Below are 21,438 nucleotides of genomic sequence, written 5' to 3'. Positions count from 1 at the left end.
CAGCGTGGGCTCCTCTCTGCACGGGGGCACAGGTCCTGCCAGGAGCCTGCTCCCGCGGGGGCTTCCCACGGGGTCACAGCTTCCTCGGGGCACATCCCCCTGCTCCGGCGTGGGGTCCCCCCCGGGCTGCGGGTGGAATCTGCTCCCCCCTTGACCTCCCTGGGTGCCGGGCACAGCCTGCCTCCCCGTGCTCTGCACCACGGGCCGCGGGGGAATCTGCTCTGGCGCCTGGAGCACCTCCTGCCCCTCCTGCTTCACTGACCTGGGTGGCTGCAGAGCCGTTTCTCTCACGTGTTCTCACCCTTCTCTCTGTCTGAAGAGCTCTCATTGCTCAGGTTCTTTTCCCCGCCTTAAATACATTACCCCAGGGGTGCTACCCCTGTCCTCGAGGGGCTCGGCCTTGGCCAGCGGCAGGCCCGTCCTGGAGCCGGCTGGCATCGGCCCTGTCGGCCCCGGGGGAAGCTTCCAGCAGCCTCTCACAGAAACCACCCCCGTAGCCCCCCACTGCCAAAGCCTGGCCGCACAAACCCAATACGCTCTGTTAGCATCTAACTTTTTTTTTCAGATTATAGTAAAATTGGGGAAATTTATTTATTTCTCTAAAGGGGAAATGCTGAGCCCAAATTAACTATGTCATGGAAGAAATGCATGTTGTTTTCACAAATTTGTGAAGTATTATAAGGTTTCAAAGTGGAGATTTCATTTTTGAATTTATTTGGGTATCTACCATGGCTGTTCATGAACATAACTGAAATTCATGTGCTAATATAGTAAGGTGTGGTGATTGTCATTGGTCACGTTACAGAATGAAATTGTAGGTGCTTCTGCTGCTTACCGTGTATGCACAGAGCCTTATAACTTACTGTTTTATAATATGTGTATTAAATTGTGATAAAACTGATGGTTGATTTTGAGTGCCCACAATATTGTTAGGCATTTAATGGTTTAATATTATATTGCATTTAAGTTATAGACATTTTTAATAAGAAATAAATATTACTTAAACACTTAGCAATTCAAAAGTCAGGGCAATGCAGTGTTCAAATAACCATAGCTGTCTTTAAATCACACGCATATAGAAGAATTGCATGGTAAAGACAACTTAATCACAATTAACCTACAGGTTAAGGTACAGGTTTAGTATTTTGAGTCTGAATAAACAAATAATTTCCAAATAACAGTAAAGAGGAGACTATTTAAAACCTCAATCACAAGCCATGGTAGCCTAAATTAAAGCAGAGCAGTTGTCCACCTGGGAGGCATTTCTAGCAACAGATGGAGATTTGATTGAATTACATTGGAAAATAAGTTGTCTTAAGTTGTGGTCTTAATATGATACTGAACTTGATGCTGCTCACAGCATAAATGTTCAAGTAGCACTTTAAAAATATCGTAGTTACATTGCATCTACCAATTGCAACAAGTAAAGTGGGAAGGTGTCTGGGGATTTGTTACATAAATATTTTACCTGGGTCTTATATACACTCTTTGACATGGATAAGAGATGTCTGGATGATTGAAAAGATTACTGCAGTTTGTGAAGTAGATGGAGGTGACTTCAAGTGTGTGGCATGGGGAATTGTATGTGGACATTTTAATTTCCTGTCTTGCCCAGTGATTATTGATCAGGGTCAGACTATATGAATCTCTTATGCCAAGCAAAGTGGGGTAGCACAAGATCATTGCAATAATTGGTTATGAAATAATTAACCAGTAGCATACTGTGGGGCTTATCCCATCTCCAGTACTATTTTGCTTTCTCTGCATTAAAAAATACAGGAGCTGTCTATGATCGATACTGCCATTTTGATTGTACTGGCATTAGAGAAGATTATTTTTCCTTTTTTCTCATGCATCCCACAGGTCATAAATGTTGATGGAACAATGAGGAAAACCCTCCTAGAAGATAAGCTTCCACATATATTTGGGTTCACGCTGCTGGGAGATTACATCTACTGGACTGACTGGCAGAGACGAAGCATTGAAAGAGTTCACAAGATAAAGGCTAGCAGAGACATCATTATTGATCAGCTGCCAGATTTAATGGGCCTTAAAGCAACAAGTGTTACCAAAGTATTTGGTAAGCATGAGCAATCATACAATGGATCTGTAGGAGTTTCTAGATGGGCTTGCTTTCATTAAGCAACTATTGATTGCTTGTAATGAGAATGACTGTGGTCTCATATATTTGAATCATTTGAAGGGAAAAGTGCACTTATTGTTTGTAAAGTTGGGAAAATACAGTGTTGCACATGAGGTATGGGCTTCCAGTTGTTAGTGACATTTGACATAAGTCTTACACAGCTTCCACTACACTCTTTGACTTTTTGTGAGGAGAATTTTATTCCTGCCTCCAATCTATGGGAATCATTACTTCAGGTAGTCACAGACTTTCTCCATTTTCTGTTGCTCTTTTCTTCCAGAACAAAGTCCCAGTGATGTTCAGTTAGCAGAATGCTTTTTACTATGTTGGGTGGCATAAGCAGAGTTAATGGCCATTACAAGGTTGCCACAAAGCACATGGCACTTCAATATTAACTTTAACACCTAAATCGTACTTAAATCTTCACAATTAAATCTTACCCTTAGCATGGGATCAGCAGCTGGAGTTCCATGTTTTTCCACTGCATCTGCTGAAAGGTGCAGCTGGAGTTTTAGGTCCCCTGCTAGCATTCTGCAGAGGAGTATGTCACAGAACCTTCTGGCTTCAGTAGTAACTCATGAGAGGTGCGTGTTCACCACAGATCTGTCTGCTACCTGGAACACTGGAGTCTGGGCATAGCAGTAAATGGATTTCTTGGTCAGCTATTAAAATTACTGAAAATAGTTACAACAGAACCACATAAAGCAGGTTGTCAAGTTGCACCCTGCCAGTACATGGATTTCCAGCCTTTCAGGAAGCTCTGCTTGGAAGATAAACAAGTCCTCTAGCTGCAAGTTACAGCATCAGTATGAAATGTGTGTTCACTAAAAATGGAAAATTAAAAGAAACCTGGTTGAGACTGATCTTGGAGATTTATTTTTGTGGTAACAGTCTTTAAATACCTAAATACTGGGTTTCAGCAGATGGAGAAAGGCACTCATTTATCTTTTGGTCCTTACTTTCCCCTCCACATCACCTCCTCATCTGGTCATTGTTGTTCACATGAAAAAATGTGTGAGATTGTGGTGATCTTGTTGGACTGCTTCTGCTAATGAATATTCTCAGCTTTAAATTAATGGCTGGGAAATAACTGCAGTTATCCATCTCTTTTCTCACCATTTTGTATCACTGAGCATCTGTAAAAATGGTGGTTTCAAAGAGTGGAGTACTTGGCCAAAAATAACCAAATTGAACATGTATGTAGTTACCTGCCTTTAGTGAAGGTATTTAATCTTTGGGGAAACTAGTAGGATATGTTTGTAGCTGTTGTTTATACTAATCGAGGAATAGGACCAGCTTCCTAATCCTTGAGTAGAAGGAAAGAAACAGTTTTGAATATATTTTTTAGAATTACCTTGTTGACAACTCATAGCATTAAGTTATTTTGAAAAATTATAATTGTACTGCGTTTCCACTCAGCCTTCCCCCACTCCCCTTTCCTCCCTACCTCCACAATGCACCAATATCTATTTTGTTTTGTTGTTTTGTTTTTTTTTTTTTAAGGAACTAATTCATGTGCAGCGAACAACGGAGGCTGCAGCCATCTGTGTTTCTTTACACCCCAGGAGGCCAGGTGTGCCTGTCCCATTGGCCTTGAGCTGTTGAGTGACATGAAGACTTGCATCATTCCTGAAGCTTTCTTAGTTTTCACAAGCAGAGCAGCAATTCATAGGATTTCCCTTGAAACCAATAATAATGATGTTGCTATTCCTCTTACTGGAGTCAAGGAAGCATCTGCTCTGGATTTTGATGTCTCTGATAACAGAATCTATTGGACTGATGTTAGTTTGAAGGTATTACTGATGTGTGAATTCCCTGAATATAAAGCCACAGAGCAGTTACTTTGATCTAACAAAGGTCTCTGTTACATGATCTGTCCTGCAGTTGCTAATGTTGTCACTGAATTGCATCCAGGGAGACTCTTGGAGATGAAGACAGTTGCACTGCTGAACGCCCAGTTGGGTGACAGGCATCTTCCTGCTTCAAATAAAAATCAAAAGTGGTGTCTGCTCATACCGAATACCTAAGTCTTGGATGCTGCATGTGTTGCATCCATATAAGTATCTATTCTAGAAAAGCTGTTTTCATGTCACAGAGTAGAGTAATTTAAACATCGAGCTTGGCAATTCGTGGAGCTTTCTATCCTCTTCCAGTTTTGACTTGGAAGACAATCTTGTTCAATACTAACATTTGGCAAGTGAACTTTGGATTGACTGCTGTTAGTCTGTGGCTCCAGCTTGGCACAGAAAAGGCCAGGGAACTTGTCCAGTCCCCCTCACACTGTGTTAAGCCCCCACCTGCCCCCAGTTCCATCTCAGTGTGTTCCCCAGGAGTTCGACAATTCGTGTGACAAGTTTAGGCCACACCCAGGTGCATGCTGAAGTGCGTGTTGTGCTGTTCATCAGTGTTACTTTGCTTTTTGAAGTGAATTAAGTAATGGTAGAAAATGACAGATTCACTTCGCTGGAACTGAACTCCTCTGTTTAGCCTTTTTACAGGTTTTCCAAGAGCAATCAAAGTTTCCTTGCCAGTGTGCCTAAGCCATAATAGGGAAAAGCTCAGTGCTAGTGACTGCAGGGCCCGTGCAGTTTCCATAGCCTCTCCGTGAAGACTAATGAGGGTTGTGCTTCAGCATTAACAGTGCTGCTTGTGGTGTAGATACTTGTCCTTCAGGAACAGTGCCAATGTAATAAATTAGCATACTGCCGACACAGTTACTAAATAAATCTCATGCAAGCACGTGGAGAGCTGGAGTTATGGTCGTGGAAAATACATTACTTTCAGCTCTGTTGGTGCATAGATTGCAGTCTCACTTGATGCAGAACTGGAAAACATTTCATTTCTTTGTGGCCTCCTGAATTATTCAGCATACTGTATTTTCACAAATATATCAGCGTATGTTTCAGCACATCTGGGTTTTCATTCCCCCCTTTGTTCTCACCTCCTGCAGTTTAGCAGCAGGTAGTATAACTTCAGAGCCCATAGTCATCTCCCTTTACTTTGGTGAGCACCACTTCCATGATCATCATGGGATCAGCAAACTTACTCCAGGTGACTAATCATGAGAAACAATTTAATTCAGATTTCTCTGAATTGAGATGTGTTTCTGAGTCTTAAAAGATTATAGCAAATTAAGTAATTTTTTAAAAAATACAACAACTTTTTGTGTGCAAATAAAAGAGAGGGAGAGGGGACAAGGAAGAATCTGCAGATACATGGTGCTTTCTTAAAATCATATCCTTCTACGATGTCTTGGAGGGGTCATCAGAAACTACTAGATTTTTGAAAATTTGGTCGTCTTATCCTGTGAATTGCTATATCTTTTTTGACAATAGAAATTTATTTTTAAAAATGTAGCACTGGCTGATTTTTTTTTTACTAATTTCTTTTTATAAACTAAACTTCACAATAATTACTTCTTTTTATTTGAGGGGAACATTTGTAAATGCTGTAATATTTATACACAATATTGTTTTTCAGACCATAAGCCGAGCTTTTATGAATGGGAGCTCTGTTGAACATGTGATTGAGTTTGGGCTAGATTATCCTGAGGGAATGGCTGTAGACTGGATGGGAAAGAACCTATACTGGGCAGATACTGGAACCAATCGCATTGAAGTAGCCCGCCTGGATGGACAGTATAGGCAGGTCCTTGTGTGGAAGGACTTGGACAACCCAAGGTCTCTGGCTCTTGATCCTACCAAAGGGTAAGGGACAGTGTTGTTTTTCAAAGCTTTGTGTGCCTGTTCCTGTATGCGAGAAGTTAATTGTCAGTTTATATAGCTCTATTTCTTCAGGGTCTTTGAAAAGATGATAAACGGTCCACAACCCTGTGGGTTACAATGAAAAATTTAAAATTGCCAATGGTATTTTTCTGCCTTTTTCTAAAAAAGGAGTATTGTAATACTGCACATAACCACATGGGTTATTGGGGTTTTTTTTGGTTAGGTTTGGTTTGTTTTTTTAAAGAACTGAAAATAAATTTAGAAAAATCAAAGCATGCAGCTAAATACAATCTTACCTAGCTGATCTACTGGTTTTGTTCTACTTCTCATTGCAGATACATGTACTGGACTGAGTGGGGAGGTAAGCCTAGAATTGTTCGAGCATATATGGATGGAACAAACAGCATCACTTTGGTGGATAAAGTGGGTCGTGCCAATGACCTCACTATTGATTATGCAGATCAAAGGCTATATTGGACAGACTTAGACACAAGCATGATTGAGTCATCAAATATGCTAGGTAATCTAGTATTCTATTACACCAGTGATTACAGAAGTATGTACTGATCATAGATGAAATTGGAGTAATATAATTGATATTAAATCTCTGTGTGTATTTTTCGTATAAGAGGAAATGGAGAGTTAAATGTTTAATGGGATTTAAAAAAACTTCCTAAATTAATAACCATATGATGATTTATAATGATGGTGAAATGTGGTGTCTTTTCTCTGTGTTGATATGAAACTGCCTGTATTTTACTGAAGCAGAGATGACCTCCGAGTTTCTCAAAGGGAGGACCACTTGTAGGTTCACTGTTAACCACCCCTAACTTTTCAGTCTGGACACTAATTTTCTGCTGAAGTATTATCTCTGTTCCCAGCTTCAGACTAGTTGTATTAGTTCAGAACCAAGATACTGCTTGCATTTCCTGAAGTCTGCAGGGTTGTGCAGCTACTTCTGCAGCCTATCAAAACACAGTTTGTACACAACTTCACACATTTTCATATCTTTCATTGGAATTTTGTTTATCTATACAAGGGGTGTGCTAAGATTTACTAAACTTTCACATTGATACTGGCATGATAACTAACTGGATAAAAGAAGGGAGTTTTATTTTCTGCAGCTGACATAGCGGTTTTGTATCGTCCAGATGTTCTGTAAATATTAAATGGTCTTCAGGGTTTATCCGAGGCAGATACGAATTCCTTTTTGAGACAAGAGAGCTTAAGTAAGTTCCAAATGCCACACAGTGAATCAGTGATAGGATCAGAAATGGAATCCGGAAGTTCCTGACCTGACATCGTATCCCTGTTCCGTTTCCAAGGAGAGGACTTTGTGAGATGGGAATTAATGCTGCTGGGATTCCAATGTAAAAGTCAAAGTTTATGTGGCAGAACATACAGTATTTAAGCAGGCTCATACAGGATGGTTACAGAAATGCTATGATTGGCCATATGTGTAATTTCCCTGCAACTATGGGGTTTTTTTAATCTGTGAAAAGCTACCATTAGAGTGAGATTTTTTTTTTAAGGTGCTATTTATTGTGTGTGCACATCAATTGAATACAGAGATTCAGCTAAGCTCAGGAAAACAGAGTGATGCAGTTTTGGATTCCAAGGCTATCACTGATTTTGCATTTCTTATATATGTTGCTTTGTGATAACAGCTACTGAATGGAAGTTACTGTTTAGAAATTGCCGTAAGATTGTTCCTTAATCTAGAGTTGGGATTTTTCCATCCAGAGTTCATGATCTATCAAAGCTCTCACTAAGCTTCTGCATTACACTTAGAGAAACAAAATAGGTGGGGGAAGCTTGAACTAGAAACTGGTTGTGGCATTGAGAAGAAACACAATGTTGAAATAGTCTGTGATAAATTAAATTGGTTCTAAACCTGAACCTACTGTTAACATGTATTTGTGGTGAGAAAGTAGAAGGATGAATGCTGAAGCTAACAATGTTGTATGATGTCTTTTTCGTTAGTAGATTATAAAGACTCTGTTAGACTTCTATCAGGTAGGTTCATTGCTTAAGAAAATGTTACTAGACTTGGCCTGTGTTACGCAGTGACGGTCTCCTTGTTAGGAGCGATCTGAATGAGTGTTGCTGATAGAAATGTGTACCCTACCAGCAATGAATAAAGCATACTTAGGTGGATGAATGAATGCTGTTCCAGCTTAATCTTGGACATTATAAACATTACCCATCAGGAAAAAATCACTTTTTGGGGAGATTTTCCTCCATCCATTGACTATCAAAATTCAATTAGTCTGCTTATCTGCTTCCTTTAAAAGAGCCTATCCACTGAATTCGTCACTGTGGACCAGAATTGCTCTAAGAAGTACCTGAGAGTGTGCAGGATACCTGTGTTCCTAACTTGGACACTTCAGATGCCCAAAAATAGTTGGGAAGGTTGCATCTATATTTAGTTCTGGTGGTTTGCAGAGAAATGGCTTCATGTTCTAGTTTTTGGGGATTTCATTCCTTCCTCAGTCTTGGACAAATGGGAAAGGACATGATGGAAAGTAGGGTAGGGGAACTAAAATGAGGTGTTCTGTAAAATCTAACACTGGACATTTGAGGCAGGAGGAAATGGTGCTGATGGTGCTGACGGAGATGATACTACATCTTCATTTGATGTAAAGTGTCAAAGATTCATAGAGGTTTATGCTTGAAAATGTTTGGGAAGGTGACTTACAGTAAGACTATCTACTGTAGTAGTGCATATCTGGCAGACCATCTAATGCTCTAGAAGGTGTTAAATCTGTTGTGAATGTTGCTAACTGAGCCACTGTGTGTGGGAGTATTGGGATTTCTGCCAAACAAATGGTTTCCTAATCTCTTGGGGTAGGTGTATGTTAAATTGCACTGCAAAAGATTTGTGTTTCTTGAGTGAAACAACATAATTTCTCATAGCTGTTTCTCTGTGAATCTCAAGTTTTTTATTGTATGTTGTTGCCTTCATGCATATTAATTGTGGTTTTCATTGACCTAAGTGATTCCTGGGGCTGATAGTATGCTTGAATATGTTTTCCAATATCTATTTGGGATGAGAAGCATGAGACATATAGAGTAGTATTTATTTAAAGTAGTAGTATTTATTTAAATGACAATACACTGACACCATTTCAAATTGCTCTATAGGCAAGAGGATGTCAGGATAAGGTTTTTGAATGCAAGTGTTCAAGTTACCTTTCGAGCAGATACTGCTTAATAACAAATCCCCTGATGCTGACTTGGGAAATGAGGTTTTATTTTAAAAAGGAAGAAAAAACTTTTTCTTGATGCCAGTCACAGTCTTTGTATCATGGCTTTGGAATTGTCATTTAGTTGACTATACTTGTTTTTGCAGGACAAGAACGAGAAATCATAGCAGATGATCTACCTCATCCATTTGGATTAACCCAATACAGTGACTACATCTACTGGACAGACTGGAATCTTCACAGCATAGAAAGAGCAGACAAGACCAGTGGGAAGAACAGGACGCTTATTCAGGGCCATCTGGATTTTGTGATGGATATATTGGTGTTCCATTCTTCACGTCAGGATGGCTTGAATGATTGTGTGCAAAATAATGGCTACTGTGGTCACTTGTGCCTCGCCATACCAAATGGATTTAGGTGTGGCTGTGCCGCTCATTATACGTTGGATCCCAACAGCAGGAACTGTAGTTGTAAGCCTTCTTGTTTGCTACTATATTCTTCAGTGCTTGTGGCTCCCAGGTGCTTGTGATCCCTTTCAGTATAGAAAGGGAAGGGATTTCACAAGTCCATTTCAAAGGATCTGGCTTTAAAGATGATACTTAATATGAGGACAAAATACAGAGTTTTGTATCCATTTTTATGACATGAATTAGGGCTGAAGTTTTGTAGTTCAAACCTTAGAAAGAACAGCTCTGTCAAATCTGGTCTTTCTTGTTTTACTAGAAGTGCTTTCTAGGCAATTCAGCTATGTGATTGAAGCTTTCCCAGTCCTTACCTAAGTGTGTAGGTGGATGGAAGAGAAATTCTAAACAAAAAAATGTCTTTTTCTTTTAAGTGTTTCATGAAGTCAGCAAAAACAACATACAGTAATGCAGCCTCCTAAGTAGTCTGTGCAATGTGCACATACACTTGAAATTCATATAAGTTTGTGTTCCCCCTGTATGTGATATTATGAGCCTACCAGTTCACTGATTGTCCAATAGAAATTTAAGTTTCTAGTAAAAATAGCAGATGAATAGAAGGTGGACTGTTGACTTGTGAATAATAAACCAACAAACCTTCAGGCATCCTGGCTCAGTAGCATATAAGAAAATTTTAACAGGATGAAAGGATGGGTTTATGAAAGGTAGGTCCTGCTTGACTGATCTCCTTCTATGACAAGATGACCCACTCAGTGGATGAGGGGAAGGCTGTGGATGTTGTTTACCTGAACTTTAGTAAAACCTTTGACACCATCTCCCACGACATTCTTCTGAAGAAACTGGCTGCTCATGGCTTGGACAGGCGTAGTATTTGCTGGGTAAAAACTGGCTGGATGGGCCAGGCTCAAAGAGCGGTGGTGAATGGAGTTCAATCCAATTGGCGGCTGGTCACAAGTGGTGTTTCCCAGGGCTCAGTGCTGGGGTTGGTTCTGTTTAATACCTTTATCATAATCTGGATGAAGGGATCAAGTGCACTCTCAGTAAGTACAGATGACACCAAGCTGGGTGGGAGCATTGATCTGCTTGAGCATAGGAAGGCTCTACAGAGGGATCTGGACAGGCTGGAGCGATGGGCCAAGGCTAATTGTGTGAGGTTCCCCAAGGCTCAGTGCTGGGTCCTGCCCTCGGGTCACAACAACCCCAGGCAACGCCGCAGCCCTGGGGAAGAGCAGCCAGAAAGATTCCTGGCAGAAAAGGACCTGGGGGTGTTGGTTGACATCTGGCTGAATATGAGCCAGCAGTGTGCCCAGGTGGCCAAGGAGGCCAATGGCATCCTGGTTTAAATCAGAAATAATGTGGCCAGCAGGACTAGGAAAGGGATCGTCCCCCTGTACGTGGCCCTGGTGAGGCCACACCTCTAATATTGGGTTTACTTTTGGGCCCCTTACTACAAGACAGACATTGAGGTGCTGGAGCGTGTCCAGAGAAGAGCAATGAAGCTGGTGAAGGGTCTGGAGCACAAGTCTTATGAGGAGCAGCTGAGGGAACTGGGGGTGTTTAGTCTGGAGAAAAGGAGGCTCAGGGGAGACATTATTGCTCTCTGCAACTACCTGAAAGGAGGTTGTAGCGAGGTGGGGGTCAGTCTTTTTTTCCCAGGAAACATTAGGACAAGAGGAAACAGCCACAAGTTGCACCAGGGAAGGTTTGGATTGGATATTAGGAAAAATTTTTTCAATGAAAGGGTTGTCAAGCACTGGAACAGGCTGCCCAGGGTTGAATGCGGTTGAGTCACTATCTGAGGATGTATTTAAAAGAAGTGTACATGTGGCACTTAGGAGCATGCTTTAGTGGTGGACTTGGCAGTGTTGGATTAATGGGTGAGCTCAATGATCTTAGGTCTTTTCCAAGCTAAATGGTTCTATGATAATATAGGAAAACTTGTGACTGTGTATTGTCCACTGTCACTGGTGTTACTAAAATTCCACATGAGGAGCCTAGTTATTTTATAATATGAAAAGGAAATACTTTCGGGGTGAGCGTATGCACATTTACCCTCCAGAAGTACACAGAGAAACATTTTCAACTTAATAGCAGAAGTCTCTAATTATTAATTAACTTAGTTTTCATTGTGGATATAATTGCCTGTCTGGGAATTTGTCATAAATATTCTTTGTCTGGGGTGTATTTTTGACCATGTGAGTTGCATTTTCTTACTCATTCTGTTTGGCCTGTTTCAGCCCCTGCCAGTTTCCTGTTGTTCAGCCAGAAATCTGCAATCAGCCGGATGATACCAGATGATCAGCAAAGTCCAGATATCATCCTGCCTATGCACGGTCTAAGGAATGTCAAGGCTATTGATTATGATCCCTTAGATAAATTGATCTACTGGGTTGATGGACGTCAGAATATTATAAAAAGGGCCAAAGATGATGGCACTCAGGCAAGTTTACGTGGTACATACAGTTTTGTGTTGGTCTTTTTGTATGCTTTATACTTTAAGCTTGACTTTTCCCTTCCGTTCCCTGCACCAAGGAACCACTGATTTAAACTTCACTCTTGCCAGCACTTATTAATGTATTTTTATGTGAAAATTACTGAAGGCTTTTAGGATCATGATTTTTATTTAGACGCAAAGAAGTGTAATAGAATATAGTACTTCATATGTATCTGAAACTGTAAGCCTTGAATTGCAATCTTCAGTTAAGGATGGGCACTGAAATAATGCAGACTCACTATTTATACTCAGGGCAGATAAATTGTATTCTAAAATCAGTATCATGCATGCCAACTGTGTGATAATATTGTCATCACTGTAAAGCTCTCTCAAAATAAAAACTCTCAGCTATCTAAGCTGTAGTTAAACCCTGAGTGAATGTAGAGTTGATTGCTGTGCCAGATAGGGATAGGCTTATCCACATGCTTAATTGTTTTACTGACATTATTCTTTTGCGCTAGTTATGCACACAACAGTGGAAAGAAGTGAACTGTTCTTCCGTGCGGTGTTATGTGTTAACATAGCTTAACTCCCATGTCAAGATAACAGATTCTTTTAAAATTATGGTTTGAATAAGAATTTAAGATGAAATGGAGAAGGGACAAGTTACATTTTCCTAGTTCTTGGGCAGTTGTATCTAAACAATATGACCTCAGTGGAAATGGACTGGTCTCTTCATGCATCTAAGGACTCAGAGGTTTTCCAGTTTCCTTTAAAGGAAGAGATAACGATTTTATTTTTTGGCCATTTCTTTTAAGATTGGGAGGAGGAGGTATGTTGGCATGAGCAGCTAGCTGGGTTGTGGATGAATTTTGAAGAAGTTTTGCTCTTGCTTTTTGGGATTATACTAGGTGCTAATTGTTGTAGTTTAGATTCTCTTTGGTACTTCCTAGGTGCAAATTGCAGTGGAGATTCATTTGCTTTGTTTTCCTCTACACTGGTCACACAGCTTTGAAGATGCAGATCCTCTGCAAATTTTGACTTTCCAATTTTCACTAACTATATTTACTTAATTTTGCTAATTTGTGCTGTTTGCAGATGATGCATATGAATTTCATGTCTGGGTAATGTTACCTTTGATTTCAGGAAAAGAATTATTTAATTTCTAAGCATAGTGTCAAGACAGAATAGGGATAAAGCTTTATATGAAAAGAAAAAAGCCTGTATATGGATATGCAAAACTTGGAGGCTTAAAACCAAATTGTGAAAATATAACTTTCACAATTAGTGCTGTGTTGGGTAATGCATTTAACTTAAGCTGAGCATGAAATGATGTCTTCAGCTTTCTTGACCCTTATGAACTTTTCCTGTTACTGTTCTTGTGTTTGGATTGGGAGTGCCACATTAGGACACTTAAGGAAGCCACCACTTTCCCCTCACCATTATCATGTCAACAGAAGCAGTGACCTTTGAAGGCTACTTTGATGTTGGGAGTCCTGCCAGCAGTATTAGTATCCCAATGGCACTTGGATTGGCTGTACACTAGTGGAGCCTGTGTAACGTTAAACAAGCAACAGAAATAATATTTTCCTTTAGGGATTTTTTTAATATGCTCTAGTGCTCTTCACAGAAATAAAGTATTGAAGTCTATGTTAGTATTCAACATATTGTTAAAAAGTGTAGTAAATAGTATGTTAGTTAGATTGGGAGCGGTTGAGGGTAGTGATTCCAGGAACTTGGCAATAATGTCAAGTTTTGCAAGGTCCATCATAAGGGCATGAGAGTGAAAGCAAGGTAATATTGTTAGGATAGATGTGAGGCAGAGCTGTAGCCATTTGACATGTAAACAAGCAGAACCAAGTTTCGTTAAAAGATTTTAGTTTTTAAAAGAAGCCAGGACTGAAAGAAAATCAGTATCTACTACACTACAAATAGTAAACTAAGGAGACTTTGGGAAGAGACAGGGTTTTGTTCAGCCGACTGTGTAACTGTTCAGGTTTGGCCAGAAGGCTGCCTTATTTCTTACATTGTTTCATTCAAGATTGTTCCATGCGTGAACATGCACTATTGTTTTCTTCCATCTCCCGCTAATTAATTCTACTTATAGGAGGCCCCAAAACTGCTTTCTGGGGAGTTTTGCATAATCTTGCAGATTTTGTTCAGATGTTTTTTCCTTTAATCCGCAGTTTGAATGAAATTGGTTTTTTGTTAAACTTTATCGCATTTCTTGGATTTGTTGTTTCCTTGTTGGGTGGTTTCAGGTGTTTCTGGACCATCAGGTAGGTAAACCGTGCTTTCTGTGCAATCAGAGTTCTTCAGTCAGTAGTCAGAATAATTACTCGAACTTGTTCCCCCAATGTTGTTTTGCAGCCTTTCACTGTCATGAGTACTCCAAACCAAAGCCAGAACCCAGACAAGCAGCCACACGACCTCAGCATCGATATATACAGCCATACCTTGTACTGGACCTGTGAGGCCACAAATTCAGTCAATGTCCACAGGCTGAACGGCGAGGCCATTGGGATGGTGCTGCGAGGGGATCACGACAAGCCCAGAGCCATTGTAGTGAACGCAGAGCGAGGGTGAGATTCCTTTATGTACGTCATACAGAGCACTCTTGGGATATATGTCAACTGTGTGTGTGAATCTTGTGTTGCATCTGTACTAAAAAGGAGAATTTTTGCATATTTAATTGTTCAGGGTGTAGGTGACTGCCTGTCTGATTCTGGCTTTTAAAGGTACCCCGCTTTCTCTTCCTGTTCCCTCCTTTGCTGCCTTCTCTGGCATTCCAGCTTAGATGTTCACACAGCCGTGTGGTTGGTTATAGTGAGGAACCAGCCCAGGTGGGGAAAGCAAAGCAAAACCACCTTATCATGTTTGCTGCGTGAGTGCACAGCCCCAGCACCTCATAGGAAAAACAAGAGTGTTTTCACTGTGTTTATATCAGCATACAGGCATCTGGCTCATAAACGCTTGGTCATCATAAAAGAAATGTTTCCGGGAAAAAAAATGGATCTCTTCTACAATACAACTATTCGTGCTAATGTATAAAGTTAAACGAACAAACAAACCCCTTATGTTCTATACATTTTTAAGTTTGTTCTGCCTTGATGTGTATCTCAAAAACTTCTGAAATTAATTAAAACAGGTAGGATGCACTAGAGTGATTTCCCACAGGAAGAAAACTTGTTTTGCAGCGAAGCAGTTTTGGTTAGATTCAGCAAACCCCATCTCCACTTCAGATAGTTGGTAGCTTCATTCTTAGAGGTCAAAGTTGGTCCTTTACTGTTCTTTTTAATTAGTTAGATGCTTAAATCCCAATTTACTACCGAATGGTTTACCATGTGCTTGACATATGTTGAATGACAATGTTTAGTAACTGTGTGGGTACAGTAGTACCGAGAGACTCTCTCTAGAGCATTTATAGAATTGATATTTTATACAATACTCAGTGTACTCTTCACAGTTCAAAAGCTTGTGCGAGGAGAGGGGGGTTAGAGGAAAGATCCTAGTCTTACTGGGATTGAGTCTCTTGGACATAGCTTGTATTTATAAAAGCTTATCTGCTTACTCCATTAAAATGGGAGTTTGGGCTTGTTGATCTCTAAAACTCTTCAACTTTTCTAGTCAGGTTTTCAAATGATTTAGAGATTAAATCTGTTTTAAGTTAAAGGAGGAAAAGATGGGGAGAGACTGCTGAAAACTGTGACTACCTGGGAGAGTTGAATGAGTGATCTGTGTACCGAACTCCTACCTTAGTTCCAGAAACCCTTCCCTCCATCTCTCCCCTTGGCTGCACATTCTGACTGCTGCCTCCCCTCCTTGTGCCATCATGAAAGGCTATGTAGCCTGCTGTATTCGGGAGTTTGCCCATGGTATCCACCATTGTAAAAATAGTGGACTTTTCCCCGAGGGAGTTCTCAGTTCATCATGTGGGTGCACAAGCCCTTTTTTCCCTGCGCAGGGGGAGGGCAGAGACTGCTTCTGTTTGCAGCTGAACTGACTTAGGCAGATATAAAGAATTCATGGAACTAAGACATCAGGAACATGCCATCCTCAGTTGTTCTTCCTTCTGTGATCTTTGCTTCTCTCAAGTTTGGTAGGAGATTCTACTTGCTGAGAAGGAAAGCAACCCAGAAGGAGAGGAGGTGACAGTTAACGTTTTTTGTCAGAAAGAGCTGCTGGGCTTTGATTCACAGATGGGGACAGCTTTACCCAAGGATGGTTGCAGAAAGTCTGTGCTAGCCTCTTACAAGCCCCACCTTCCCTGCAGGAACAATGCTGCCAGCACAGCAGTGCTGAGTGCTGAGGCATTTTATGGCCTGGTGTATTAAGGATAAGTGCTATTAATGTCAGGCTCTCGGTATGCCAGTTAGCAAATGTTTGGGGCTCTGCAGCTGACAGATCTGCATCTTTGCCGCCGGGAGCAACAGTCAGTGCAGTCATCCCTGTGTAAACCAACACAGAGCCTGTGTGCAAAGGTGAGTGGCCTCCTTTCTCAAGCTCTCAGTTAAGCAGCTGATGTCTTTTATTCCCAGGTACATGTACTTCACCAACATGCAAGAGCGAGCTCCCAAGATTGAACGTGCAGCCCTTGATGGCACAGAGAGAGAAGTGCTTTTTACAACTGGATTGATCCGACCAGTAGCACTGGTGATTGACAACAAGCTTGGAAAGCTCTTCTGGGTGGATGCAGATCTGAAGCGCATCGAAAGCTGTGACTTGTCAGGTATGTGGTATGCAGTAAAGCATTTGGAGCAGAGTGTGTGTATGTATCATTCCCTCTTTGATGCTGACCCCAGTAACTTCTCTCTGCACTGCTGCCAGTTCTGTGGACATAGTCAGCAGATAACAGTTGCTGATGGGCTCCACATCTTTGTTGTGATTGGAATAAACATGACTGTAATGATTGCCACCCTCCAAGAGAGCCATTTGACTTTTGATATGTTCTGAAAGCAGCTCTTGCAAGATCAGATTTAAATAGGTGTTGCCAGACATGGAACCCCTAAGTCACTTCCTCTGTGCTTTTTTTTTTTTCCTTTGTGGTTTGAAAAGTTTGCATAAGTCTTCAATTTTTCTTTCTCTCAAGTTTATAGCTTAGTAAATCAAGTTAGCTTGAAAAACAAACAGAAGGAAAGGAGATGGCTTTCTTGCTAAGATGGATGATAAGGCAGCTCACCTGGAATACCAGTGTTGCAGAACAGTGGAGGGATGTCAACTGATTGCAGTTGTCCCATATTTGTAATATAAAACATTACTTCACGTCCATAGCAGTAGCACACCATGGATCTTGGAGAGCACTGTTCATTGACTTTTAAAAGCGCTTGATAGTGCTGAAGTAGAGAAATGGGCTCGCTCACCTAATGAGCAGTGTCGCGCAGAGGATCTGGTGGCCCTACGTTCTGACTCATGATTTGATCATCATCAATGTATCAAGTAATGAAACTCTTAAAGGAAGGGCAGAGAGAAGTGAACTAGTGTGAAGGAGTAGAAGCTGGGCTGTTCTAGTGATTGGCATCTGCCATAAAAGGCTGATTCTCCAATTTTTGGTGACTCTTCCTGCCATGTAGTCACATCCTTCCTTTGTGTTGTAGTGAGGCAGTGAACTAAAACAGGATAAAATTGTTCATTTTTTTACAAGAACAGTTCACTTTTGAGCACCTGAAACTGATTCAAGGTCAGACTCAGATCTTTTCTGCCAGAGAGGGGATAAAACCATGAAGCTGGAGCTGGGAAGGTAAAGCAGCCCATGTCTTTCCTCAGTTATCAAGCTGGATAGGGGGTTATTGTCAAACTGCTTGTGTATCCACAAGATATTCAATCCAAGATAGGTGTCAGAGAACCTATAAAAATTTGTAGGAGAAAAGAAGATAGGAGTGAGACAAAATTTGACCTGTGTTTGAGAAGAAAAGGTTGGCAGAGTGGGACACATAACACAAAATGCATCAGAGATACTGAGAGGGTTTTGTCAAGTGATGAAAGGTGAAGTACTGTAAGAGGAAATCCAAAAGTGAAATGACAAGATGGAAAAACTTCCTATCATGCAGATATTGTGGCTGAAATGGTATCCACAAACGCAAGAGAGAGAGAAGAGGCACCAAAGAAGATTATGTGGAAATCATATGGTTTGGGAGAGGGGGAATGTACAAAGCAGAAATTGAGAAGGGAGGATGGGACCAATAGCTAGTGCTGCTACAGATAAAAAGGTGGCCCCTATGTAATAGGGTGCCATATTACTTAACGAAGCTGTAGCAGACAGTGGACCTACCTATGCCTAGGTCTTCTACTTGTATATATATAAGCATCCTTTTTTCCCCTTTGATTTAGCATGCATGCAAGTTTGAGTCACAGCTGGCAGCTGGGGGCAGGTGCTTCTTGCTTGTCATGTTACGGATTGGAAGATGGACAGTGTCCTTGCACAGTACAGCATAAAATGCAGAGGAATCTGTTTATTACTGGTTTAGATCTAAGTCTTGAATTAATAAGACCTGACAGTAGGACTTGTGTAGACTGATATGTGAATAAATCAGCAGCCAGGTCATCACATGCTGGTAATTGTATACTGTGATTGCAGCTTCCTTTGTGTGCATTCTTCCTTTTCGTGACACTAAAATTCCATGTGTCGTGGTTTGAGCCTGGTTGGCAGCCAACCACCTCACAGCCACTCACCCACCCTCCCCCCGCACGTGGGAGTGGGGGAGGGAATTGGAGGGGTAAAGGGAGACTCGCAGGTTGAGATAGGAACAGTTTAATAATGGTAATAAAATGCAAACAATGACTGTAATAGAAAATATAAACGGGCAATGCACAATGCAATTGCTGACCACGCGCTGACCAATACCCAGCCTGTTCCCGGCCAGTGATCCCGAAATATCAAGATCCCACAGTCACAATCCTGGAAGTGAGAGAGAGAGAGAGAGAGAGCCCCTTCCCAAGGACCCCTCCTCTATATAGTGAGCATGACGTTCCATGATATGGAATATTTCACTGGCCAGTTAGGGTCAGGAGCTCTGGCCATGCTCCCTCCCTGCTCCCTGTGCCCTTGTGCACGGGCAGGACATGGGGAGTCGGAGAGTCCTTGCAATCTCAGTAGCAGCCAAAAACATCAGTGTGCTATCAGCACTCTTCTCATACCAAACCCCATGCTGAATCCAAAACACAGCACTATTCTAGTTATCCAAAAGGAATATAAACTCTATTCCAGCCCAAACCAGGACACCATGTAAGCCTATGTTTGCATATTGGAGATACATATTTTAATCCAATTCTTTGGATCTTTTTACAGGGAAAACTAAACTTTCTCTTGTTAATATTGAAACAAAGATTTTAGTGCATGTTTATTTGATGGGGTCACAGCTAAAAAATCAAACCCTGTGGGTAAGATAAGAGCAGGAGAAAGCTACAGGATTAAAATAAAACATGATTTATTAAGTGGAGGATATGTACCATGTAACCAGAAATCTATGATTGTATTTGATCCAACTGAGCTCACTGTAATTTGATTCACTGAGCTGTTGATTTTTTAAATAAATTAACAGCATATTTTTATTTTAAAGTATTTTGCAGTCTTGCATCACAACTTCAGAAGAAATTTGACAGCCAAAGTTATGTTTGCTTGAATTAATTCCTCTAAAAAGTATTTTCTGAGCAAAACACTTTAATATCAGCATATATCAGCAAAAGCATTTTAGTGTAAACTGAGGCTGCTGAATAAATTTGACCAAAATTGTGTATGGCATCCTTCGTGCCAATTTGACTGGTCTAGACAACCTTGTTCCCTTGTAGGCTTGGGGAGATGGTGTGGTTATGGAGATTTCCGAAGCTTGCACTACACTCTGATTTGACAGCATCCTGCTAAATCATGCAATAAACTCAGACCTCCAATGCCTAACTTTCAGAGAAGGTTGAAAGAAGTATAAGCCTGTCTCACAGTTTTCTTTACAAGGTTCTTGAATTTTTCAGTTGAAGTTGCTGATGCTTTTCAGACATACATAAACAATTTGCAAATAACTTGTCTGCCACACCAGTCAATTAGAAAATAGTGTTCTATATTATTGGCGAAGTGACTGGAAAAGCTATAAAATCGCTGCAGTGAAAACATGCTTTTCTTTCCAGTTAGACTTTAGAGGAATTATGTGTCCTTCTAGCTTAATGTTCTTTACATTTAACTATTGATTTCCATCTTGAAAAGATTACACATCTGTTTCATTCTGTTAATCAAAGTATTTCATTACTATGGAAATTCAACACTCCTTTACTTGTAACATGTTTTCTCTTTTTTGTTCTACCCATATCTGTTGAAAATATCCTTTATTTATTCAGATCAAGTTTTTAATTTTGATCATTCTTCTAAACAACAATTTCATGGTGTCATCCAGTGCTGTGAGTGCCCTTTGCCTCTTCTTTTAAAAGTATTTATTAATAATTTGGACTGTCATTTACTCAAGATCAAATCCAACGTAATTATAGCATAGATTAATCACCTTATCCAGTGGTATCTCCAGCAGCTTCCCAAATCACCAGTGTCCAGCTTTTTGCAGCTGAGGGAGAAAAAAGATGATGCTTGATGTACACCCCCCAAAAGCCATTAAATGTGGTCTGGTTTAGGCCTGGATTTGGGAGGCTGTTCAAACAGGCTAAGATTCTAGCAGGACTGTTAGCTTGTAAATGTCACCTGGCATCTATTGTATTCATGATTACAGACTGCCTTCAGGATATCCTTCAGGAAACCAGCTTGCCTTTTATTTCTAAATGGATGAGCAATTTAGCGCTTAGAAAATCTTGAAGGCAGGAGTTTTCTTTATGTTGAACTGAAATGAGGCTTTCCTATTTTTGGCAGTATCTTGAATGCAGTTGAAAATTGTGCTTTTGGGTCAAAATGTGAGCCTTGGTCTGGCAAAAGGACAGTCATTGAAAGATCTAATGACACTGAAGTTCATAGGAGGTCAGGGTGCTCAGCAGGTTGCAGGGCAAATGAAGAAAGCAGCCTGTGCTTTATTCACTGATTTCCTTCTTCTGTCAAAATATTTCTTAGTATTTTTAAATTTGAAGACCTGTTCAGGAGAAGACAAAGAACATCTCGGGAACTGCACTGCTAGAGAGTAGTACTATGGGTCAGGTTTCATGCCCATTTAGTGAAATTAGTGTAGGTGCATCTGTTATGTTCTTCTACTCTACAAGAGTATAATCTAGTGGTACCTTGGAAGTGTATGCAATAATAGACACATCAGATTACAACCAGAACTGTTCTGTCACATACAGTTCATGCACGTTTCTTCTGAAAATGGAATGAAACAAAGATGTCTTCCTTATTGGTTTGGAAACAAAAGAAATTCGGGGCTAAGGAACTAAAACCCCAATTGCAAGTCCAAGAATTTCTGATTAATTTACAACTACATTTGATTTGAATGCATGCTGTTTGTTACGACAGTCAAGCAAGAGTCATCGCTAGGTGGTAATTTTATGTGCAAAACTAATAGAAACTGGAACTGAAATAAATGTTGCATCC

The 21,438-nt window shown here is 40.6% G+C and overlaps 1 protein-coding gene across 2 annotated transcripts in view; it reads left to right on the top strand.

Annotated features, from left to right (window-relative positions):
- Positions 1-21,438, top strand: part of LRP5 (LDL receptor related protein 5) — a 166,401-nt gene that overhangs the window by 122,864 nt on the left and 22,099 nt on the right. For both annotated transcript variants that reach the window (XM_042785220.1, XM_042785219.1), the window contains exons 8-15: positions 1,864-2,080; positions 3,647-3,936; positions 5,624-5,850; positions 6,204-6,388; positions 9,221-9,544; positions 11,734-11,936; positions 14,301-14,512; positions 16,469-16,659. In XM_042785220.1, the coding sequence (XP_042641154.1) occupies positions 1,864-2,080; positions 3,647-3,936; positions 5,624-5,850; positions 6,204-6,388; positions 9,221-9,544; positions 11,734-11,936; positions 14,301-14,512; positions 16,469-16,659 (1,849 nt within the window). The remainder of the gene's footprint in view (positions 1-1,863; positions 2,081-3,646; positions 3,937-5,623; positions 5,851-6,203; positions 6,389-9,220; positions 9,545-11,733; positions 11,937-14,300; positions 14,513-16,468; positions 16,660-21,438) is intronic.

This window comes from Tyto alba, unplaced genomic scaffold, assembly GCF_018691265.1.
Source record: "Tyto alba isolate M040663 unplaced genomic scaffold, T.alba_DEE_v4.0 Super-Scaffold_8, whole genome shotgun sequence".
Taxonomy (NCBI): Eukaryota; Metazoa; Chordata; class Aves; order Strigiformes; family Tytonidae; genus Tyto; species Tyto alba.
Note: the sequence above shows the minus strand (reverse complement) of the source record. Positions and strands in the feature narration are given on the sequence as shown.